Genomic DNA, 26548 nt, shown 5'->3' with positions numbered 1-26548 from the left:
CGGAACATTATTTCAGAGTAGGCCCCACTGTGCTCTACTGCCTTTACCACACTAGAAGTAAAAGGACCAGGAAGACACTGAATGTGACATGATGTAGTACTGCCTGTAATCTGATGATGCAAACAGATATTCTACATGATTATTAAGCGGGTATTAGGAAGATGACAGCCATACCACCAGTGTCTATAATGCACTAGAACCCTAAGTTATAGAGAATAATCACATTTTCTGAAAAAAAAAAAACATATACCAACCTAAGAATATTTATAGTGAATCAAATGGAAAGTCTCACTACTGTAGTTTAACTTCAGATGATTAAAGCACATTGTAACCTACCTATTACTTGGTTCTTTACAAATATCATTTCCTTATTCCTTCTGATAAAGAATAGCAACTTAATATTATAATTAGTTATGCCAAGGCATATGGATATGCAGATGTTCATAATTGTATGTAATGTGTTAAAAGAACTAATACTCTTATATACAACTACATTTGTGATAATCATAACATCCTTCACATTCAGAAAGCAAATGTCAAGTTTTGTCATTGTTTTAGACTCTGCAGCATAAGCTAGGCCATTGACAGCAATGATGGCTTTTGTCAGTCTGCTCACAGCTGCCTCAACTTGGGAACCTAGAGCACATGGACATGACAGTGGAAAGGCAAACTAGGTCAGCCTAGAGGCAGAACCCCAGTGAAGAAAGAGCCCATTAGCATTTCTAACACAGGACTGCCACAAACTTAGAACTGACTCTGGTAATAATAAAGTCCAAGAAAACTCACAGGAAATTTCAACCAGTCCCTTCTCAGCAAGTCACTGAGTGGAAAACATATGAGAAATTGCATAAAATGTACATGGAGCATTATTGTACATGGAGGGTGAAGCTATTTGTGGTCAGAAGGAGACATGTGAGAATGAGATTTGAATCTGAAGTAGGAGCAAAGATATTAAAATGTAGGTGATGATGCTGAATAAAGAAAATGTGATATACACATGGAGCCTTATCTAACAAAGTCATGAAGTTAAGTTGGAGGTCATCATGCCTTACAAGATAAATTAGACTTTGAGAGACAAATAGATATTTTCCCTCATACTTGGGAAAAATTGAAGTAGAAGAGTGACTACTGGGAAGAGGACCAGAAAGCAGAAATATAAGTTTGTAACAGGGAGTAAACACAATCAAAGCACTTATATACATTCATGAAATACCATTAACATACACTGATAAAGTTCGGATGTGACTAGTTATCAACTTCTTCATTTGGGGCAAATTACTATTCCTTTCTGAACCTCAGCAGAGTACACCCCTACATATCTAAGTGTGAAAAATATTTAAGTGATATAGATAGTATCTTGTATTACCAAAAAAAAAATATAGGTGGTAAACTCCTTGGATCATCTAATCTGCTTACACTGAACACTAAGCCATTCATTACAAAACAGTCATCACGATATCAACTGTTATAAAGAACATTTAGAACACATAAGCAAAAAATAAGATTGTTGGAGGAAGGAAATGGGGAGATGATAATATTTTATTATATATGCACAAAATTCTCAAAAACAAAATTTTATGAGAAAAAATGCTTATATTAGAATCAAAATTTTAGCTCTTTCTAGTCATTTTCTTGTGTTATTAGTCAAGAAACAATAAGTATCTAGTAAAAGGAAAGAGCAAAAGGATGCTAGGAAACAGGTACCTGTAGAAGAGGGGAAGAGACTTTGGCACAGTATTTTAATTTTATAATTTTACAAATTATTTTGATAAGAATATGTCAGTTTTAAGTATTTCATTGTATAATTTGGCTTCATACATATCAGTGCAATAATAATCACACCAGTTATATGGATAAATATAAACATAGACTCATGCTAAACAACAGGGAATATGGTAAAATAATACCTAGAAACAAGATACTAGATTGGCTACTGTGCACTCTTTTCCAATTTTAAAAGCATTCTAATTCTTTTGTTTGCATAGTTTCTCTTTAACCTATAAATTATTCACATAAGTGAAGAGACATTTGGAACCTTTAAGCACTTACCCCTATATTCATCTCCAGTGAATACTAAAGTAGCAGTAATCATTCTTTAAGATAATGGAAATGGTTTAAGATCTAAAACCTAAAAGTATAATTCCACATTCTCAGACATTCTAAATATATATGTGATTTTTCCTATCTATCAACATGCTAGTCCTGCAGATATGAGGACATTAAGCAATTTAAATACCTATGAGAGACTTCATATGCTGCCTGGACAGCTCTTAGAAGCACAATTCTTATGTAATCATTGTTATACATCAGAACCTGGTGGGGACAGATCTGGATTTGAATTTAGGAGCACCAGAGTGCTGTCTCACCACACACACCACCACTCTTTCCTTCTAAATATACTTTTTACCCATAGTTGTTAGGAATTAAGAGATGTAATATCCAATTAATTTAATATAAAATGGTGTCTAAGATGTACTCAGTAACAATTTATTTGGACAATTTATAGAATGCATTGTGGCATGAGAATTTGGTTCAGGAATCAACAAATTGGAGAGGGCGGGATGAAAGGAAGAAGGGGAAGAGAGTATAGATAACCAAAAATTAACTTCTCTACAACCTATTTTATCCTTAATCCATACAATATTAAAATTGGAACCACTGTAAAGAACCAAGTGATCCATATCCTGACCCACACCTCTGGTGGAAGACTCTGTCCTGACCAGAGGCCAGGCCACCATCATGAACCCCAGCCCACATCTCTGTCAGAAGTCTGCTACTCCACCAGAGGTGAGATCAGCATCCTGAACCCCAGAGACTAGGCCAGCTCCCTAAAATCCAAGCAGAAGCTTCCTACCTCAGAAGCCTGGCCAGCATCCTGAAACCCAGAGGACCCCTGGCCAGATCAGAGGCTACCACATTGCCAGAACTGTGGGTCCCAACTTGGACAGCAACCTCCTGCTGGACCAGAGGCCTTCCAGGCCATCAGAAGTTCAGCTCCAACTTGGATGGAGACCTTCTACTTAACCACAGGCCACTTTAGCCAGAAGACCAGAGAGGAAACAGAGAACAAGGAACAAAACACCCATCCAACAAAGACAAACCCAGAAATAGGTACCTAGATAAATAATCACCACAAGCCCAGTTGCTTAAATGTCAGTTTAAGAACACAATCAACAATAGACAGGACAATATGTTGCCACCAGAGCCAAGTCATTCCAATACAGTAAGCCCAGAATATGCTAACACAGCTGAAGCATAAGAAAATAACCTTGAAACCAACATGAAGATGATAGAGGTCTTTAAAGAGGATATGAATAAATCCCTTAAAGAAATCTAGGAAAAGACAACCAAAAAATTGGTGGAAATCAATAAATCCCTTAAAGAATGTCAAGAAAGTCGAAAACAAACAAACAGTTGAAGGAAATGAATAAAACTCTTTAAGACCTGAAAAATGGAAATAGAAGAAATAAAGAAAACATAAACTAAGGGAATTCTGGAAATGCAAAATCTAGGTAAACAAACAGGAACATAGATGCAAGTATCACCAACAGAATACAAGAGATGGAGTAATCTCAGGTGTTGAAGACACAATAGAAGAAATGGATTCATTGGTCAAAAAAAATTCTAGATCTAAATATTGCCTAATACAAAAACATTCAAGAAATCTGGGACACTATGAAAACACCAAAACAAAAATAATAGGAGTAGCCTGGTGGTGGTGGCATATGCCTTTATTCCTAGCACTCAGGAGGCAGAGCCAGGCAGATTTCTGTGACTTCGAGGCTAGCCTGTTCTACAGAGTGAAATCCAGAACAGGCACAAAAACTACACAGAGAAACCCTGTCTCGAAAAAAACCAAACAAACAAACAGAAAAAGAATAATATGAGTAGAAGAAGGAAAAACTCCCAGCTCAAAGAGCCAGGAAATCTTTTTAACAAAATCATAAATGTAGAAGAGGCTTAAAGAATACCAAATAGGTTGGACCAGAAAAGAAAAGAAGGTCCCTTTTGTCAATCAAAACACTGAACATATAGAACAAAGAAAGACTATTAAAAGTTGCAATAGAAAAAGGCTAAATAATATATGAAGGCAGACTTACACCCAGCTTTGCAGTGGAGACTCCAAGAGTCAGAAAGGACTGGACATATGCCCTGTAGACTTTAAGAGACCACGGATGTCAGCCCAGACTACTATACCCAGCAAAACTTTCAGTTACCCTATATGGAAAAAACAATACATTCCATGACAAAGTCAAATTTAAACAATATCTATTCACAAATCTGACCCTGCAGAGAGTACTAGAAGGAGAACTTTAATCCCAGGAAGTTAACTACACCCACAGAAACACAAATCTTACACCAGCATAACTCAAAGAATGAAAAACACACACACACACACACACACACACACACACACACACACACACACACACACACACACACACACATACACACACACTACCACCGCCAACTACAACAAAAAAAGTCATTGGTCATTATTATTTCTCAGTATCAATGGACTGAATTCCCCCCCAAAAAATACAAACTAACAGAATGGATTGGAAAATAGGATCCATCCTTCTGCTACTTACAAGAAACACACCACCTCAACATCAAAGATAATCATTGCCTCAGAGTAAAGGGTTGGAAAAAGATTTTCTAAGCAAATGGTCCCAAGAAGCAAGCTTATGTAGCTATTCTAATATCTAACACAACAGACTTCAAGCCAAAATTAATAAAAAAAGATGGGAACAGACACTCAGTATCCACTGAGATGATGTTTAAATTCTGAACATCTATGACCCAAACGCAAGGGTTACATTTGTAACAGACACATGATTAAAGCTTAAATCACACATCGACCCTCGCACATATCCTTACTCTCACCAAGGGACAGGTCACCCACACATAAACTAAACAGAAATAATGGAGTTAACAGATGTTCTGAACCAAATAGACCTAACAAAGCTACAGAACATTTCACCCAAACACACACACACAAAAGCTAGAAATTTCCTTAATCTTTGATATGCCATTCATTTCCCATCTCCATATATTAGTAACTCTGATAAAAAACAATAAAATTTGTTATATAGAGATGTAAGACAATAAAATCTGTTATATTAAGTTTTTAAGATGTTTTCAGGTAAGAATATCTTGATCTCATTTATGAATCACATAACATAGTGAAAGTCTTACCAAGTGGTCAAAAGTTGTTGCTCTGATCCATATTTGTATATTCATGCTGTATATTCATACTTTATAGTTATACAAGACTAAGATATTTTCATTAACTCATGTATGAAAATATCTTTCTACTATGCATATTTTTGAAAAGTTTATTATGATGAAATAACAGTAAAATTAGTTTTGCATCTTATCTAATGCAACTGTTAATTTTGTCATTATAATCATCACTAATGATGTAGCCACTGAAGGGAATAAATTTTACCTCTATAATTGAAATAACTGGGTATCTGTGTCAGCTTGGTGTTTGGGATCTACATTACCTGGATTTTACTTAATAGTTAAGGTAATTAGACTGACAGTAGAAATTTATCTTTACAAGTTAACTTAATATTTGATACTCTTCATCTTCTTTTATCCTTGGAATGGCTAGTTTTAAATGTTAACAACACAATCTAGAATCTCTTGAGAAGAAAATTGCAATGAGAGAATCTCCAGTTTAGGTTTGGCTCTGGGGATTGGCTGGAGGATACCTAATTTACATTAAACTGATCTTTGTAAACCTGGTCGACTGTGGGTTGCACCATTCCCTACATAAGTGATCCTGAACTATATAAATTCACATAAGGGGCTCAGCACAGGCAGGTACATACGCATTCATTCTCTCTCTGGATGTGACTGATTGCTTCAAATTCCTGCTGTTATTTCCCCACAATGTCAAACTGTAACCTGGAACTGTATGATGAAATCCCATTCTCCTTTAAGGTTGGTTGCAGCAACAGAAATGGAACCAGAACAAATATAACCTTAAGTATGCAGCTAAAGAGGGAGAGAAGAATGTAAGCAAGTGGAAGAAAGACTAAGTGTTCACATTGCCAGCCACTGATAACAAGCTGTAGATGAGTCTCCTCCATATGCACACATTTGGAGAAAGAATTTAACTTGAAACAAAAAGAAAAATAATTTTTTTGAGATGCATTCATAATGACAGTAAGTTAGCCCAAGAGAAAAGAAAAGATACTTTATAGTTTGCAAATATTGCCAGGCTTATAAAACATTGATTGATCTTTGCATAAAGAAGAAACAATAAATCACTCTTCTCCAGAATCCACACAACAAATACCTCATATCTGTCTGAAGCTTCAAATGGAATTATAGCTGTCAGTAGTTAAGATTTACTCTTTCAGTCTCTGCCTGTCAAAACTCAATCTCAACATCATCACTCTATAAAATAAATTATTTGGGAGGCAACAACGTTTATTAAGAAATAAGGGACTTTTTCATTACTTGTGGCAAATTTTAAGAAGATACAGAGAAAGTAAATGTGCTTATTCCAAATTTCAATTAAACAGCATTATTCCACTCAGTACCAAGTAGTAGAATCATTTTTTCTGCCCTATACAATCAATAGTTCATAGATACACAGGGAATGGCAGGTTTCCAAAAACACTACTAAGTAAAGCAGGGGTTTTACGTGTAAATAAATAACAAAGTTACAATATATAGGAATCTTTGTCCTTTCCTCTCTTGGAAATAACCTCTGTAAGCAAAATCACAAGATATTTGGTTAAAAAAAATCAATCAAAAAATAAAAAAATAAAATCACTCATAAATGAACAAATCAATCTCACAAGAAAAAAACCATGAAATTAAAAGAAAGCCATCTCAGACAATCTAATCAACAGGTACTTTTTGTTCCAGTCTATAGATCCCTACTGAATGAAGATGACAGGCTTATTGCCAGCATAGCAACAGCTGCTCCTTTAAATTGTTGGACTCTTGTGAGTTTCTCTTTCAAAAGTTTCTGCTATCCTTTGGGAAAACATTGTAAGAAATAGAATGAAAGCAATGTACAATGCTTATGAATTCCATTCCAAGAATATGTAAGACAAATCAAAAGAAAATATAAAGGGAAAACTGTATTTCTCATCAATTATTGAGGCATTTCAAATTCCTGGTCCAGGAAAAATCAATAACAAATACCTGTTTAATGATACAATATTGAATTTGTACCCACATATGTGTGTATGCATATATATATATATATATATATATATATATTATATGAAATAACTAATTTTCTTTTCTACTAGTGTGTAATGTAGGTTGACTGGTGTAATCATCGGTCAAATTTTAAGTGTTTTCTTGAATGCTCATATAATCTGCTACACCAGTCATATATATATACACAGCTGTTGCTGTGCTGGGTACAGGGTCATCTACTGGAGCATGGGCAAGCCTCTCAGGAGCAACATGCCCAAAGACAACTGACTGTCCCTCTCTCAGCAGCTGTCAGTTACCAGTAACTCCTCAGCTAGGGAAGGGACTTTTTGACTCCTTCCCCATCCATGTTTGTATTTTGGCAGGCTTGATCTTTTACAGGTTTTGTGCATGCAGTCACAAATGCTGTAATTTCATGTGTGCAATGGTGTTGTCCAGAAAATACTGTTTTTTGTACTAAGCCTCCCAAATCTCAGGGTTCTTCTCATAAGAGGGAGCAGAAAGAATGCATTACACTCATGTTAGGCCATCTTACATTTCCCTGGGACCAAGAAGAAATACACTTATTCTTGGGAAAGGAGTTGAAAATGCTGTGAGAGCAACCCTGTCCTTTCTCAATTCTCATTCATTTAGGGGCTTTGCTGTCACCTTCAAACATGAGTCTTTGGTCTCACAGGTTTGGCTCCATCTCATTCTTCCTAATTCTCTCTCTCTCTCTCTCTCTCTCTCTCTCTCTCTCTCTCTCTCTCTCTCTCTCTCTCTCTCTCTCATACTACCAAACACTAGGAATGGGATTTTATGACAACCTTTCCCTATACATATGGTAGAATCATGTGTGCAGATTAGACAAATCATTACCAGGTATGGACAAAGACAAAGAATCTCAATGTCCTGCAGAACATGTGAAGGCATCATGCGTGCATTGCTGTTGTTTTTAATGAAAAATATGCATATCCCTTAGCATATTGTTGATCCGGGTTCATAGTAAGGACTCAAGATCAGAAATGTTTAACATAGCATCTTTTGTTTATTCATTACATATTCCATCTATAAATCTCATTTAGTAGTTTCTCAGGTGCAGGATTAACATTGACTTTCTAAGGATAGGAGGCAGCTCATTCATAGTGGTCTGAAAACACCATCCTTAATTACTTTGCAAATATCACCCACTACCTCTCCTGTTCCTACACAAAAAGCACAACATTCTGTTAGAGTTTGTTTCGTGGTTTTGTTTGCTTGGGTTCATTGTTCTTTAGTTTTCTATTATTATTTTTCCCTTTCACTCACAGAACTTGTCAATTTTCAATATACTAGCTGTCATCTCCAAAATAATTGTCATTAACAATGAGCTTTATTCCAACCTGCAATTCTGAATCTTCAATTTTCTCTTCATTGAACTGATTAACAAGCCGTGTGATAAGGCTAGTGACTCCATGATTCCAAGCCCTTGAAGATCTCACAGACTTCAGCTATTCACTTTATCCAAATCCAAAACACCAAAATCCAAGCCTGCCCTTGTCTTCCTTCCCATCCTACATTCCTATTAGAAGCCTGAAAGTTATTGACAGCCATCCATTAGTCAAGATGCAAAGAAACCTTATGTTGTAACAACTACAAACTTTAAGTGACACATTGAACAAGGTACCCAAGTTTTATTTATTTTTCAATAATTTTCTCTAACTATAAAATAAATACTAATGTAATCAATTAGTTTCAAGTTAGTTGCCAGGTTATCCAATTTTGGCATGTAGAAGGGAGCAGACGGCAACTCTAAGACTGAATAATGAGGGAATAAAAATCTAAGTATCTACTAAATAATGTTAGCATTACATTTATATCGCAAAAGAAAGACGAGAAATGCTTTTAAATTATTCCAGTCTGTCATCTTTGGCACTCTCATCACTTTCCTAAGGCACAACCCTCCCATCTAGTAGACTGCTCAAATGCCTCAAACTCAATCTAAGATACAGGTATTTAATGTACAGTGAACACCATCACTACTTTGTAATTCTCTGAGCCATACCTTTCCCCTCAATTTGGGCTAAAACTTTATTACCCATAGCTTCATGCAGCCCCTCAAAAAATACACAAGAATAATCTTATCTTCTGCTTGATTTTTTACTTTCTGTTTCTTTAAATGCACATTTGTAAGTATAGTATATTCTCCAAGGACTCCAGCTCTCCAATGCTATTGTGATATTCATTAATGATTACAAGATAGATCTATGAATGTGCTGACTTATAGAGTTTTGTTCAATAAATACTTAATTCATGTGATTCCCCACTCTGAAATAGGAATAAATAAAACCATATGTTGATATTTTATGACTATAACTTACAGTGTGATGAGTATCTTTAAGAGATAATATAAACTTTTATAAATGACAACTATATGCTCCCCTTTAGACTTACTGTGTCTATAAGTATTTAAACCAAATTTAGAGGCAACTTGCATAAAATATGCAGAATTCTCCAAAGGTTAAAAAAAAAACAAAATAAAAGAATATTTTGAAATTCTTAAAGCTTTTGAGAAAATAATAATAAAATTAAAACCACTCATCAATTAGAATTAGGAAATCTGGTAGCTTCAGTCATAGTATCAATTTAAAAACATATACACATATTTTATCAGAAAAATATTGATATATTGATCATGTAAGTCTTACATTGTAAGATTTGCCCCATTGCTTATGTATTTGAACATAGTCCAGATGGGTGATGCTCTTTGGGAGGCTGTGATAACCTTTGGGTCAGAGGCATAGGTGGTAGAGGCTACTAGGGACCAGAGTTTGCGCAATAAAGCCAGGCCCTACTTCAAGTCCCATTCTCTGCTTCCTGGTTGGTCACTATTTTGTGACCTGTTACAATATTCACCCATGAACAAGGACTAAACCATGCCCATCACCATGTGTTCACTGCCATGATGGTCAAACCCTTGAGTCCAAACAAGTCCTTCCTCTCCTAAGGTGTTGCTGCTAAATATCTTGCCACAATGGCAAAAAAAGAAACTAACACAAGTGAGAAAAATACAGTCTAACTCGGAGCTTGTTTTTAATCTTTTGAGAAAGTTATGAGAAACTTTAACATTTACCAGATTGTTTTGTAGAATTTACTTATTTTTTATTGTAATATTATTTCTTTTCATATTTTGCACATGATTACTGGTGTAAAGGCTAGTATTTCATATGTTTATTATATGGAGAGAATACTTGCTAATCTCATTAGTTCTAATAAATTTAGCATGTATTTTTTAAATTGACACTTAAAATTGTACAAGCCTTTGGTGTGCTGGAGTCTTTTATTTTCTAAGATTATGTACATGTCAATTAAAATTGCTTTTTTCTAGAATTAAATTTTGTTTTAGTTTTAATTTTATAAATTCGGTAGTTTAACTAGCCCACTAATAAACTAATACACATGAAAAATGAAAAAAATTATACTCTTATTGTGTCTGCAATAAATTAATAGACATAAAACTGAAAATAAAGGGTGGTAGCACAAAAACATTGTTACCTATGAAGTGAAACCAGTTGATTCACTCATTTATTTATTCCTCTAACAAACATTTGTTGCCTGTCTTTACACCACTGCTAGATTTGGTTATACATAAATTAAACATGATTTAGAGAGAGCCAGAGCAAGCACAGATCACAATACATTATAATTAGTCCTTAGCAGAGATGTGAATGGCAATTTCTGCAAAGACAAAACATTGCAGTGAAAGTGTGCACACATGTGCATGAACAAATAGAAAAATCACGTCTGCTGATGCTGCTGGGGTTCCTGAATGAAAGATGCATAGGTACAAAGTAATAAAGAGTGAAAGTATGTTGATTCTTGCCACACAGAACAGAAACATAGTGCAGTGCATGTAAAAGAAGTCATTGGATTCCAAGGCCATGCGGCTAAGGTGACATTAATACTTCCACACACACTGCCTTCTTTCATGAGACATCAATTCTAGAGCTGCCTACAGATGCAAATCCAATATTTGATCACCATTTATATTAAGAACTAAACTCTACTCACTTACTCACTCAATGATGAGTTTTCTAAAATTTTAGATATTAGCAACAGATTCTATTTTTGTGGAATTGTGGCAGGGTTTGAGGAGTAGTACCTATATGACTGATATCTGAACTTCCCATTGTTTTCTTTCTGAAACAAATCATCCTCCAAAATAAATCAGTACATGGATAATTTGAGTGTTAACCTCCCTCCAAAAAGGCTGCTGGTCATGTCATATTGACCCTCATAATAACTCTTTCTCTTTCCTCTACAATCCCATCCATTTTGGATATGTATTCTTTCATTTTGATTAACAGGATCACTTACAGCAATGGCTCCTGAACGCAATCAGAAGAAACAACAAAACAATTGAAGGAAAAGTTGGAAGGGTTCACAGATAATTTAAGTTACAATACGTGAATGTCTAATCCCCTATATACCACAACCAACATATCGCATGTGGTGACAGTGGTTCCTGTTCATAGCCTCTACCCTTGTTTCCATATGCCAAGATTTATCTGGGATACGTGTGTGTGTGTGTGTGTGTGTGTGTGTGTGTGTGTGTGTGTGTGTATGTATGTGCACATACGTGCATGTGTTCATCACAAAGAAACAACTTCCCAGATGAATCTTTGCAAAGCCCACTGAGCTTAAATCAATGGTCTCTGGGGTACTGGATACAACCACCATAAATTAATATGTCCACCATAAATTAATATGTCTATCAATCACCTTGAGTGAGTTTCATTCACATTTCCCAGGCCTTTCTCTGGAAAACTTTCAAATTAGGCTCTTAGGATGTAAGACTACAAATGTTAAAAGTTTCCCCATTTATGCACTACTTTGATAACCACTAGCTTAAATGAGCAATTTCCTGACAGTAAATCTCAAATAAATCTTGTTGATGAAATGTTTTCTACCTGAGGTGTTTATAAAAATATTCACTGTCTTTCAGTACCCCACAACAGCCCATTGAATCTCCAGACTTCAGAGATACTTCTAGCTCCTTGCTTTCTAAATCACTGCAGGCCTGGAATTTTCAGTTCTACATGGTTCTTCAAGCACATAGAACATAATTTCATATCTCCAGACCCTACTTTGATGTGATATTTGAGGACTAAATGACATTATTTCCACCCCTAGCAGTACATTTTCTGCAACAGTAGCCCACTTGGTGAAAAACATTTCTCTTATTTGACAGAGAATTGTGTCGAAAATGGAAGCAACACAGACTGAAGGAGAGTCATTACATTTCCCTAAAAGGAGAATATCATTCCATATGTTTTTGTAAATATAACTGCGTTCCGATGTTTCACTTAAATAGCAGAGGTAAGCAAAATTGCACTCTTGAGCCTGAGTGCAAATTCTACATGTTTTTGATAAAAGCAAATACACCAAAAAATTAAGCACAAACAAATATAATTAGACAATTATTGAAAACATCCATTTCTTTACTCTGTGTATTTTGTTAAATATATATCAGGTACTAAGTTCTGTGCTCAATATTAGATAAGCATGAAGGTATTAAAGAGTCAGAATTTAAATAGATGCTCTGAATTTTCAGTTAAATTTCTGGCTCATATGCCACACAGGGACCTCAAAGAGTCAGCTAGCAGACACACCTTGGCAAACATTCTTCCTACTTACAATATTTAAATTTTCTTTCTCCCTTGATGTATGTAAAATCCCCAAAGGGAAAATTATACCTTCTTGGTAACTCATAATGCACAATGTAGATGTTAACATGATACTGCATTTATTTTCTAGCATGGTCAAAGAAATGTGTGTTTTTATTTTATTTTTAGATTTGTATAAGAGGCCACAGAACAATAGGCAAGATGAATGCAAAATGCAATTATGATATAGAGGGAAAAATGCATTAAGGTGTCCTATGATACATCTCAGAATTCTATAAGGTGGACAAATTATACACTAAAAGTGAATGTATAATCCCATCATCTCTTCACCAACTAAGAATCACTGGTGTCATTCTCATTGTTCAAATGTATTTTAAAAGTAAAAGCCTTGCAACTGAGCTTTAGCTACTGAACAGAACACTAGAAACGCAGCCAAGATACACAGGCTTTAAGCTGATATTTATTACATTATCTCCAAGCCTCACCCTTTGAACACATAAACTGATTAGTTTGAAGGCAATAGGTGAGGAATTTTTAAAATTCTCAGACAAAATGAAATAAGTAGTTTCTCTCTCACTTTTACTTATAATTATAATTCATTTGTTGTGAATTATTTACATTGTATCACTCAAAATTGTCTTCATATCATTACATGATTCTTAAAGGTATTTTCTGAATTGCCACACAGCAGTAACTAGTTTAGTAGAAATGTTGGAACTGCAATGATTATAAAGGCCTGTGTACACTTACTATCCATAGCTAGGATAATCAAAGGAGACTCAGTTTTAATTTTTTCAGATGAATTTGTTGGCTATACAAACAAAATAAAGTTCCTTTTTTTTTTCTCCTGACACGGGGTTTCTCTGTGTGGCAGCACTAGCTGTCCTGGAACTTGATTTGTAGACCAGGCTGGCCTGTAATGTACAGAGATCTGCCTGCTTCTGCTTTCCAAGTACTGGAATTAAAGGCATGTGGTATCACGCCCTGCTGATGTTTCTTATCTTGTTATCTTATTTGTACTAAAATCATTCTATAAATCTTAGAATATGTTTAGAAGTGATCTTGATAAAATAGGCAAGAACGCTTTTACATTTTTTTCAAAGCATTCAAATTTTGTTGAAATTTATGGATCACACTCTGGAAACTTCCAGAGTTGAGGAAAGTTTATAAAAATGTACATATATGCAATGTGTGTGTGTGTGTGTGTGTGTGTGTGTGTGTGTGTGTATACAACCATGCTAACAAATTTGTCTAATAAAACATTTAATTATGAATACTTTTTAATAATTTTATGACTAGTCAATTTGTTTTGCTTTTGCTTTTTAGTCAAATTGAGCCCTATATTTACATAAACTTATTTCACCAACAACTTTTGTGTATATTTCATTACTTACATTATTAATTACACTCAGAGTTTATGACACTGGTTTTAAGAGTTTGTGTGTATCAGAGAACTAATTTTGTGTACTATCAGAAAAAGCTAAACATACCTGTCTGTCTCCCTTTGCTTTTCCTTAGACTTTTACTACTACAATTTCCTTTCTTCAAATAGGAAAACATTGTTTGTTTTTGCCATGCCAGGGTCCTTGAGTTTTCATTTCACACTTTCTTGGGATGAATTTCCTTTTGCCATAAGCTTTCCTCTCCTGCTTTGTTATCTTTCCATTTGTGTTATGTTTCTTCCAGCATTCTACTATCTGAGATGTTCAAAGCCACCTGCAGTGATTCAACAGTGAAGAGAACTCTCAAAAGAAGCCTCAATTTTGAGTGGGTCTGCTGGCATCTCTCCACTGACAGGGTGATGAGAACAAACTCCAAACTGATATCAGAGTCATAAAGTAAAATCTAATAAAATGAGTTACTAGGTTGACCCTTGGTGCAAAGACCCCTCCTAGCTTCTCAATATGTTTTCCAAGTATCCAATTACTTAAAAATAAATAATAAGTGGTTGATATGCCTCCAATGAGGCTTGTATAATGATGTTTGTTATTATGGCTACACTCCAGAGACTCATAGTGGAAAAAAAAAACACACCCAAAATTTTCCTCGATGTCAGCAGGGCAATCGCAGTTCCTATGTTCTCCTCAATACACATTCCTAAAATTAAAGACTAAAAGAAAGAAGTCCATGAAAACTGGGGGTTGTTCAGCATCTGTATTGCCAGTACAATACTTGCCACACAATAGAACCTCAATTACTGGTTAAATAGAATAATGATTTGATTATTACATACTTTGAAAAGTAATATACCTTTCTCAAAAGTTTTCAAATGCAAAATGTTTCCCCTGTATGCCTGATGATGTGTTTCAGTAGAATTTCTGACTAAAGAGGAACTTAAGCATAACACTTTACAGATGAGCAGGGTCCTAGAAAGCTGAAAATGTGCCCAGAGTTACACAAGTAATTACTTGTTCAAAGCAAAGAAGAATCAAGACTCTTAAATTCTGTTTTGTTTTCTTTCAATTTTATCAACTCTTTACTTATATTGTATTATTTGTGTAATATTATGTATTATATGTGCAATATTATCGTATTATATGTGCAACATTGTGATTTTTATAGCCAACATCAATACACCTAGAAATAACTACTAAAATGTCAAAAACTCAACTTTGACTATTCTGAGTCAAAAACTGGTGTATTATGCACCAACACATTAGTATACATTCATTTCCATTTTTCAACTTGCAAGTCATTCTGAATGAAGACTGAATCCCAACTGATTGAAACATATGAAAGCAGGAACATGAACAGCAAGTGCAATTCTTCCTAAAATAAATGGGGTTCAGGAAAGTTCACAACACTAAAAAAAAACTTCAAATGCCCCTCAACAGTGGGTATTCTAGGCAGCTGTAGTTATTTTTAGTAGTGAGTAAACAGATAGCATGCTTCACATCTCCTCGACTACTTCCAGAGTTTAACATCCAGGTAGTATAGAAGGATGAATATAGTGAAACTTTTTAAGGCAATGTCTTGTTTGCCAAATGAAAAGACGGACCACACAGCACTCACTGACTTGAAATGGAACCTCTCTGTTTTGTCTATGACACCAAGTCAACGGGTGATAAGACTACTAGTCACTGAGAATTCTTCTTTTTTCTCTGAAGTCTTTTATGGGTACACATGTTTACTCCTGCTCACCTATAGGCTCTCAGCACATACCTGACAGGCATTTTCCAAAATAAGTTAGTTGCAGCTTGTAAAATACATAGAACTTCTGCAACATTTGATATAACAATTATTTTCAATTTCTTATTCTGATAACCATTATCTGGGCACACTTTGACATCTGCCACTAAACTCCAACTTACAAAGTAAACTATCAGAAATTATTTCCTGCTTCTCATTCTCATAGTAGATACTTCAGTTATCACTTTATTTTCTCTTACCCTCAAGTGAGTGGCTGAGAACAATCTAAGCTAAACTGTCATTATCAAAGACACTGTTAATACTTTTTAGAAATCAGTAAATTTTGGTTCCCAGACACAAAAATCTGGGGTTACAAGGATAATTCTATCACAACAGATCAGTATCTTTAGTTACATCCTTGTGTTAAATCCAAACCTGTTTTACTGAAGAATTAGTATGTTGCAAAAATGTTGTGTTGGGCACTAACACAAACCTACAGATACACAGGATCTGAATTCTCCTCATAAACAATTGTGCTCAACAATTGGCAGTGTCAAATATTTCCCAAGATTTATCTTCTCTGGGAAAATTTACAGGGACGAGTGAAAAAGAGCAGCCAACCTCCTCTGAAGTATCTTATAGATTGTTTGCAGAAACATGTTAAAGAGCAACACATACTAGAAAGGAAGGACACTGAAACCATGCACTAAAGGGTAACACACCAGAAAGGTGGGAGACAGAAAACATGTTTCAGTGCTGAAAGAAACAACCATTCTCCAATATAGGTACCACAGTGATGTTTGTGGTGTTGCCTGGTACCAGCATCTAGACTCTTAGCATCTCACATTTTCAAAGGCCCTTCCTAAAACTAGTTCAAGAATGCTTTCAAAAGGAAAACCTAGGAGTAGCCAAACAAGATTACATCGAGGGAACTTTAAAAAGTTAAAATCTGGGGGATAGAGGCAGGAAAAGGAAAAACAGGGGGTGGGGTGCTTAAAGAGAGGTAAAGTTCTTGCTTCCAAAACCCAGGTGAGGCTCAAAGGTGGGTGGAAATTTAACATGTATCTCCTTTGGATTCTGCAATTGAGCAGACTCCTTCAAAGCCAAGCTCACCTAGTCAGTAAAGGATAAAACCAGAGGTCTGGCATTTCTGCAAAATAGGGTAGCTGGAATGTCTGAGGAGGGATGAGAAAGGGGTGGTATGGAAGAATTCCTGGAACCATGGGGAGTGGTGTATAGTGAGAACCGCCAATGCAGATACCCCAATATCAGCACAAATTGCCGAAGTACATGAAGGCATTTATTCATTCAATAAACATATGTGAGGGTTCTAATATGAGGAAGGCAGGAAGCACGAAGAATCTAAGGATGGAAAAGTGAAGGATGGTATAAGGGTACAAGAAGTACCAAGAGACTTAAAAACAAACAAAAAAAACAAATAAACAACAACAAAAAACCAGCCAGGTTTACCCAGAAATGAAAACTGAGCCAATAAATGCACAACAAATAAGACATTAGGAAGCCTCTGTGTGTGTGTGTGTGTGTGTGTGTGTGTGTGTGTGTGTGTGTGTGTGTGTGTAAATAGGATTACAGGTTTGCATGTGGAAAGACAACTCAGGAAAGTATCTGACAGGGTTCTTAAATGTGAGAAAGGCATGCAGCAGAGACTGTGAAGAGCCTGTGGAATTCAGAGATGCCCCAGAAGGTCACTACTAGGACCAAGAGAGTGTGGGAAATAGAGTAAGGGCTTCCAGGGGCGGGGCGGGGGCTCCTTTGGGATGCTGGAAAAGGGAAATGGATCTGCCAGAACACAGCCTGGGAAAGTTTAGAAGAAAAAGGAAAAAAAAAAAAAAAAGCAAAGCAAAGCAAAACAGGTGGCCTGAAGGAGCCCTGAGGCCATCAGAAATGACAGCAGTGTTGTTGAATTCAAGGCTGGAGCTTGGCAGCCAGACCTCCATAAGAATGAGGTCTTACTCCTTTCCAGTGTTCTCCTTCTGCCTAAGCCCAGAGGGTTGTCTCCCAGGGGGCCACTAGGAACCCTAGGCCAACCAGGATAAGGCCGGGTCGCCCCCAAGCGGCTGAGAGATCCCGGAGCTCCCCATAGCCCTGCTCCAACTTTGCCCATCCCTGTCCTCTGCTGAAGCTCGGACTTGCCTGTCCCCAGCTCACCGAGGGTGCTGTCAGGAGGCTGATGCTCTCGCCTAGGGAGTCCAGGTTGACCCTCCGGCGGCGCTGCACCCTCTTGGACCCGGCGGCGGCCGCGCTGGCGGCCGCGGCGACGGCGGCGGCCGAGGCAGCGGGGGCCGGGGTGGTAGTCTTGGCTGCCGCTCTGGAGCCCTGTAGCCCTGGCGGGCTCCGACTGCCATTCCAGCAAAGCTTGGACAGGGGGCACTCCCCTTCCTCCTCTGGGCTGGTTTCCAGGTAGTCAGAGCCTAGGGAACTAAAGGACTCGGATGAGATCTTCCTGCGAGACATGCTGCTGGAGATGCTGCTACAGCCGAGGCGGCAGTGGTGGAGGTGGTGGTGAGGACGCAGCGGTGGCGGTGGAGGTAGCGGGACCTGCTATGGCAGCGTCAGGCGCGTCGGGGACGCTGGGCGCTGCGCTCGCGCTCTCCCAGACGGGAGTCCCCGGGGCTGATGAGCCCTGCCAGCCAGCTGTTCATGGCGGGAACTTGAGTCGCCGCAGCTCCTTGGGGGCCCAGGTTCGGCGGTAGCACGGAGGATGCGTTGGGGACCCAGGGACGACCGCCACCGCCTCCGCAGCTGCTGCTCTCCCGGCGCAGCCTCAGCACCGTCCTGTACGCGTAGCTCCCGCTCCGGGGCTGCGGGGATTGGGGTGCAGCGGCTCCTCCGCCTAGAGTCTCCACCGCCCGCCCAAGGCCCGCGTCCTCCGCCCCCTGCACTAACGGCGCGCCTCCCTCCTGCTCCCTTTATCCCTCCGCCCTACAGCTCTGCCTCCGCCGGCATCACGTGTCGCCAGCATACTCATTGGAAGTCTCTGGTCGCCACGTTTCAGGAGCAACTAGGACACTTTGCTGCTGTTCTCTCCGTTTCTCCCCGCCCCCCTGCCACCATGTCTTGCTACTAGTGGGCTCCTATAGTGGTTCCCATAGGACCAAAGGTCCCCAAGCCAAATGCCGCGTCCCTTGATCCCTGGGAAAGCAGATGGGTAGTGAACACGCCCAAGGGCTGACCTTAGGATGCGGGGCACAGATCTGGGGGAGAGATCTCCCTCTGTAGAAAACTGAAAGCCTGACATGGGGCACTAGGGTCCCTGCACACACACACACACACACACACACACACACACACACACACACACACACACACACACACACACACACACACACACCGTGTCCAGTTCTAGTTTGTTTTTTAAGTTCAAATCGGTCACCCCAACTGTTCCGGTGGAGACACTTTCAAAGGAAGGGAAGGCTAGGGCAGCCCGTGGAGATGGTTTCCTGCCTCGAGCGAGGCCGCGTGGGCAGTGAGGATAGCGTCTGGTCAGGCTACAGCCCTGTTGCTTTGTGTGCCCTGAGCGCTGTGGTACCAGCCACCTACATGCCTCCTACAGCGAGCGGTCTATGTTCCAGTACTGGACAGCTCCGCTTGCCACCTGCACCTAGTCTGTCAGGTGATGACAGGATCTGATCTATTCCTATGCAGACTCTTTGGCCTGACCCAAAAGAACACGGGGAAGGTTCCTACGTCCCTCAATCACTGGGCTCCTTGAGTCAAATATGCATTCAGTTTATAAAACCAAGGGTAGTGGGAAGAAAGGCGATCGTACACCAAAACCATATCCTCCACAGCAAAAGCAAATCTCAACACAGCAGCTTCATTTCAAAGCTTGACTCATTGCAACCAGCTACAGGGGTAGCCACAGGGACCTGGTGCAATTCCAGAAAAGGTTTGGGCTTATTTTGAAATTAGAGTAAGCAATAGTAAAGAGGGGGCAATTGCAGTGTCCCAGAAGAGGAGTCCCAGGCTTAGTTTCCCAGCACAGAGAAGCAGTTGAGCACCTTCCTTGTCTTCCCCTTACAGCAGAAGGGAAAGTTCAAGGGCTTTGGCTTTAACTCAGACACAAAAACCAAAGCATTTTTACTTTTGTTTCCAAAGGATTGATCCAGGTAAAGCAGATAGGTTTAAGTGAGCAGAGTCCATTTAAAACAAAGAAATCCTCATAATTGTTACTGTTTCTCCACCTCAATTTGCTTTTAACTCTAAATCTTCCTAATTGTTTATGAGGACCCATATAAACATACTGAGTTTTCCTTTTATACTTTTGAAAAATCAGATCTTAAGTGGACATCAAAGACATGAAACGATTGTGTGCACTACAATAAGCTCATTTAAACACCTATTTATACTGCATCTATGTTATATGCATACTGTTATTGATATGATCATTATTAATATTATTTGGATTGTGTTATGTATTCATTGTTAAGTTCATCATTACCTCAGTTAATCCTCTATGTCTTTATGTTAAAAATTAGACATTGGCTCACGGTCTGGGCTGCCTGAAGGCATCCAAAGGCCCACCCAGTGCCTTAGGTTGTCAGGTGGGTACATTCCATTATGGTGAGCAAGTATATGGTGGAGAAATGGGAGAGGAAGAGAGGCAGAATGGTTCATGTGCTGTGATAAGAGGCAGATCTGAAGGATCGAGAGTGATGAGGAATGGCTAATATTGGTGGCCTGTTTGCCACCTGGGACCAGGGTAACTTCTGGGCCTGGGATGCCTAGGAACATGTCTGGGTCTGTGGTCCTACCATAGCTGGGGTCTGTGTTGACATCATGACTCATGATGCCACCAAGGCCACAGCAGTGACTAGGGTCTGGTCAGACATGAGGGTCTGTAAGCCTCTTCTACATTTATGATTTTGCTAAAAATATTTTCTGGCCCTTTGAGCTGGGAATATTTTCCTCCTTCTACTCATATTATTCTTTTTGTTTGTTTGTTTGGTTTTTTTTTTTTTGAGACAAGGTTTCTCAGTGCTGGGATTAAAGGCTTACCCCGGTAGGATTTGCTGAAGGAGGCAGAGGCAGCTGGTCTACAGAGTGAGATCCAGGACAGGCAGCCAGGCGGTGGTGGTGCACGCCTTTAATCCCAGCACTGGGAGGCAGAGCCAGGTGGATCTCTGTGTGTTCGAGGCCAGCCTGGGTTACAGAGTGAGTTACAGGAAAGGTGCAAAGCTACACAGAGAAACCCTGTCTCAAAAAACAACAACAACAAAAAAAAGAGGGAAATATGGTGATATTTTATTTGTGCTGAAATGTGATTTTATTTGTATGTTAATTAATAAAGTTGCCTGGGGATCAGAGCTAAGAGCAAGCCATTAAGCAGAAGTCTGGTAGTGGTAGCACATGCCTTTAATCCCGATCACATGGCAGGCAAAGTCTCTGTGTGGTCAAGGACACAGCCAGCATGGTGACACATGCCTTTAATCCCCGTACCAACCATAGAGACCTGGAGGTCTGTATAGACAGGCAGTGATGAGGAAGTCATGTGGTTGGGTTTAGAACCAATGAGAAGGCAGAACAGAAAGGCAATAAACAGACAGAACACAGGAAGAAGGTCTCTCTCTGAGGAGAAGGATGGCAGCGAGTGGTAAGATAAGGCGGTCTTAGCTCTTGGCTACTGCTCTGATCTCTGAGCTTTTAACTCTTTATTTGGCTCTGTTTCTTATTTAATAAGACCATTTAGAATTTCATCTACACCTGATACCATCGAAGACCACGGCAATGCCAGGATCTAGGCTGCAGCCCTTGGCCATGCTGGTATCTGAGGCCTGTGCTGCCACTGGGACCATGCTGCCAAAGGCCATGTCTGGGTAAATGGCCCAGCAGCAGCCAGAGTCTGAGTTGAGCCCATGGCTCCTATTACCACTGAAGACCTTACAGATGCCTAGGGTCTGGATAGGCATCTGAGACCATGTTGGTATCCAAGGACCTTACTGCTGCTGGAGCCATACTGAACTGGGTGGCCTAGACTGCCACAGGAGCCATGGTAAAGTCCTGGCCTGAGCTGCTGCTGAGGGCTATATCTGGGTTTGTGTTCCTGCTGCAGTTGGGTACTGTGATGGTGTCCATGGCTCATGTTACCAAAGGGGATCATAGGAACCATGTATGTTGAAATCTGAGGGCTGTGCTGAGCTGGAGCGCCCCTCACTAACTGTGGGATAGCTAGCCCTTCCCCTCACTGGACATGACAACAGGAGAGCTGGTCTTAGCCCCATGGGAGAACTAGCCCCTGCAATCAGGAGAGATGGCCCTACCCCTCACCACAGGTGTGGGAGAGCTGGCCCTGATGGCATGGGTCTAGGAGAGCAGGGTTTAGTTGAGGCAGGACCAAGCCCCTCCCCCATTACATCAAGGGTGAGCAAAGTGTCCCATCATAGGTAATGGGATCCAGAAAACCGACTCATGCATTGAGAATAGATCCTGATCATACTGCCAGTGGCCCATCAAACAGACCCAGCTATACATCCCTCATATTCTCATCTGCTGTCCCCTCCCTCTATTGCTCCTCCATCCCCAGTTTACTCATGTCCCTCTTAGGGTCCTCCTTGTTTTCTAGCTTCTCTGGAGCTGTGGGTTGTAGTCTGCTTATCCTTTGCTTTACAACTAGTATCCATTTATGAGTGAGTACATACATGTTTGTCCTTCTGAGTCTGGGTTACCTCACTCAGGATATTTTCAAGTTCCATCCATTTGCCTACAAATTTTATGATGTCATTGTTTTTTACAGCTGAGTAATACTCCATTGTGTATATGTACCACATTTTCTTTATCCATTCTTCAGTTGATTAGCATCTAGGTTTGATTGCTTTCAGGTTCTGGCTATTATGAATAATGCTGTTATGAACAAGTGTCCTTGTGGTATGATTGAGCACCCCTTGGGTATATGCCCAAGAGTGGTATCATTGGGTCTTGAGGTAGATTGATTCCCAATTTTCTGAGAAACTGCCATACTGATTTCCAAAGTGGCTGTACAAGTTTTCACTCCCACCATAGTGGAAGAGTGTTCCCTTGTTCCGCATCCTCTCCAATATAAGCTATTACCAGTGTTTTTTATCTTAGCCATTCTGACAGGCTTAAGATGGTATCTCAGAGTTGTTTTAATTTGCATTTCCCTGATGACTAAGGATATGGAGCAATTCCTTAAATGTCATTTGGCCGTGTGGGATTTTTCTGTTGAGAATTCTCTGTTTAACTCTGTAGCCCATTTTTTTAATTGGATTGTTTGGTATTTTGCTGTCTAGTTTCTTGAGTTCTTTATATATTTTGAAGATCAGCCCTCTGTCAGATGTTGGGTTGGTGAAGATCTTTTCCCATTCTGTAGGCTGTTGTTTTGTCTTAATTACTGTATCCTTTGCCTTACAGAAGCTTCTCAGTTTCAGGGAGCCCCATTTATTAATTGTTGCTTTCAGTGTCTGTGCTACTGGTGTTATATTTAGGAAGTGGACTCCTGTGCCAATGCATTCTATGCTACTTCCTGTTTTCTCCTCTCTCAGGTTCAGTGTAGCATGATTTATATTTAGGTCTTTTATCCACTTGGATTTGAATTTTGTGCATGGCAATAGATATGGACCTATTTGCAATCTTCTACATGTTGACATCTAGTTATGCCAGCACCATTTGTTGAAGATGCTTTCTTTTTTCCATTGTACAGTCTGGCTTCTTTCTCAAAAAATCAGGTGTTCATAGGTGTGTGGATTAATGTCAGGATCTTCAATTTGATTCCATTGGTCCATATGTCAGTTTTTATGCCAATACCAGCCTGTTTTATATTACTATAGCGCTATAGTAGAGCTTGAGGTCAGGGATGGTGATGCCTTCAGAAGTTGCTTTATTGTACAGGATGTTTTAGCTATTCTGGGTTTTTTTTTTTCCTTGTGAAGTTGAATATTTTTTTTTTCAGGTCTGTGAAGAATTGTGTTGGGATTTTGATGGGGATTGCATTGAATCTGTAGATTGCTTTTGGTAAGATTGTCATTTTTACTGTGTTAATTCTACCTATCATGAGCATGGGAGATTTTCTGATATCTTCCTCAATTTCTTTTTTCAAAGACTTAAAATTCTTGTCATACAAGTATTTCACTTGCTTAGTTAGAGTTACCCCCAAGGTATTTTATATTATTTGTGGCTATTGTATAGGGTGATGTTTCTCTGATTTCATTCTCAGTCACTTATCATTTGTATATAGGAGAGTTACTGATTTTTTTGAGTTAATCTTGTATTTGCCCACATTACTGAAGGTGTTTATCAGCTGTAGGAGTTCCCTGGTAGGATTTTGGGGTCATTTGTGTATACTATCACATCATCTGAAAAAAGCAAAAGTTTGACTTCTTTCTTTCCAGTTTGAATTCCCGTGATCTCCTTTTGTTGTCTTATTGCTCTAGCTAGAACTTGAAGTACTATATTAAATATATATACAGGGAGAGTGGACAGCCTGATTTTAGTGCTCCTGATTTTAGTGGATTAAATTTGAGTTTCTTTCCATTTAATTTGATATTGGCTCTCGGCTTGCTATAAATTGCCTTTATTATGTGTATGTATGTTCCTTGTATTCCTGATCTCTCCAAGACCTTTATCATGAAAGGGTATTGGATTTTGTCAAAGGATTTTTCAGTATCTAATGAGATGACCATGTGTTTTTTCTTTCAGATTGTTTATATGATGGATTACATTGATAGATTTTCATATGTTGAACCATCCCTACATCTCTGAGATGAAGCCTACTGGACCATGGTAGATAATTTTTTGATGCGTTCTTGGACTTGGTTTTCCAGTATTTTTTGAGTATTTTTGCATCAATATTCATGAGGGAGATTGGTCTGTAATTCTCCTTCCTAGTTCTGTCTTTGTGTGGTTTGTGCAGCCTCATAGAGTCTGGCAATGTTCCTTCTATTTCTATTGTGTAGAACAATTTGAGAAGTATTGGTATTAGCTCTTCTTTGAAATTCTGGTAGAATTCTGCACTGAAACCATCTGGTCATGGGCCTTTTTTCATTGGGAGACTTTTACTGACTGATTCTATTTCCAAATTAATTATAGGTCTATTTAAATTGTTCGTCTGATCTTGATTTAATTTGAGTATATGGTACCTATCCAGAAAATGGTCCATTTCTTTTAGATTTTCCAATTTTAAGGAATACAGGTTTTTGAAGTATGACCTGATGATTCTCTGGATTTCCTCATAGTCAGTTGTTATGTCTCTCTTTCTGTTTCTGATTTTGTTAATTTGGATATTCTCTCTCTGCCTTTTAGTTAGTTTGGATAAGGGTTTGTCTGTCTTTGTTGATTTGCTCAAAGAACCAACTCTTTGTTTCATTGATTCTTTGTACTGTTCTGTTTGTTTCTATTTTATTTATTTCAGCCCTCAATTTCACTATTTCCTGGTGTCTACTCCTCTTGGGTGAGTTTGCTTCTTCTTTTTCTAGAGCTTTCAGGTGTGCTGTTAAGTCACTAGTGTGAGATTTCTCCAACTTCTTTATGTAGGCATTTAGAGCTATGAACTTTCCTCTCAGTACTGTTTCATAGTGTCCCTTAAGTATCATTTTCATTGAACTCTTGGAAGTCTTTCATTTCTTTCTTTATTTCTTTCTTGACCCAGTGGTGATTCAGTTGAGCATTATTCAGTTTCCATGAATTTGTAGGATTTCTGAAATTTGTATTGTTGTTGAATTCTAACTTTAAGCCATGGCTGTCTGATAAAATACATCAAGTTATTCTTTTTTTTATGTGTTGAGATTTGCTTTGTGATTGAGTATGTGGTCAATTTTGGAGAAGGTTCCATGGGGTGCTGAGAAAAAGTTATATTCTCTTGTGTTTGGGTGGAATGTTCTGTAGATATCTAGTAAGTCCATATGAGTCATAACATCTTTTAGTTCCCTTATTTCTCTGTTAATTTTCTGTCTGGTAGATCTGTCCACTGGTGAGAGTGGGGAGTTGAAATCTACCACTATTAGTGTGTGCAGTTTGATGTGCAATTTAAGCTTCGGTAACATTTCTTTTACAAATGTAGATATCCTTGCATTTGGGCCATACATGTTCAGAATTGAGATTTTATCTTGGTGAATTTTTGTTTTGATGAATATATTTTTGTTTTGCTGATCTCTTTTGGTTGATTCCAGTTTTATGTCTATTTTATTAGATATTAGGATAGCTACACCAGCTTGCTTCTTAAGTCCATTTGATTGGAAAGTCTTTTCCCAGTCTTTTACTGTGAGGTGGTGTCCATATTTGAAGCTGAGGTGTGTTTCTTGTATGCAGCAGAAGGATGCATCTTGTTTTTATATCCATCCTGTTAGCCTGTGTCTTTTTATAGGTGAATTGTACCCATTGATAATAAGGGATGTTAATATAAAGTGATTGCTAATACCTGTTATTTTTTGGTGGTAGTGTTGTGTGTTTCCCTTCTTTGGGATTTGTTGGTGTGGGATTATCTGTTGCCTGTGTTTTCATGGGTGCATCTGACTTCTTTAGGTTGGATTTTTTTTTCTGTCTAGTGCTTTCTGTAGTACTAGATATGTTGTTAGGTATTGTTTAAGTCTGGCTTTATCATGGAATATTTTGTT

General features: G+C 38.5%; 1 protein-coding gene across 4 annotated transcripts in view; it reads right to left on the bottom strand.

Annotated features, from left to right (window-relative positions):
- Positions 1-19119, bottom strand: part of Gucy1a2 (guanylate cyclase 1 soluble subunit alpha 2) — a 479074-nt gene extending 459955 nt beyond the window's left edge. For 2 of the 4 annotated variants that reach the window (XR_008221288.1, XR_008221289.1), the window contains exon 1: positions 18132-19119. Coding sequence is in view for 2 of the 4 variants with exons in the window: in XM_052751411.1 (XP_052607371.1) it covers positions 18132-18437 (306 nt within the window). In the remaining 2 variants the exon portion in view is untranslated. The remainder of the gene's footprint in view (positions 1-18131) is intronic. The other 2 variants (XM_052751411.1, XM_052751391.1) reach the window with 2 other exon arrangements.
- Between the last annotated feature and the right edge of the window lie 7429 nt (positions 19120-26548).

Source organism: Peromyscus californicus, unplaced genomic scaffold (genome assembly GCF_007827085.1).
Source record: "Peromyscus californicus insignis strain IS unplaced genomic scaffold, ASM782708v3 Scaffold_11__1_contigs__length_118956290, whole genome shotgun sequence".
Classification (NCBI taxonomy): domain Eukaryota; kingdom Metazoa; phylum Chordata; class Mammalia; order Rodentia; family Cricetidae; genus Peromyscus; species Peromyscus californicus.
This window is presented reverse-complemented; position numbering and strand designations above follow the sequence as displayed.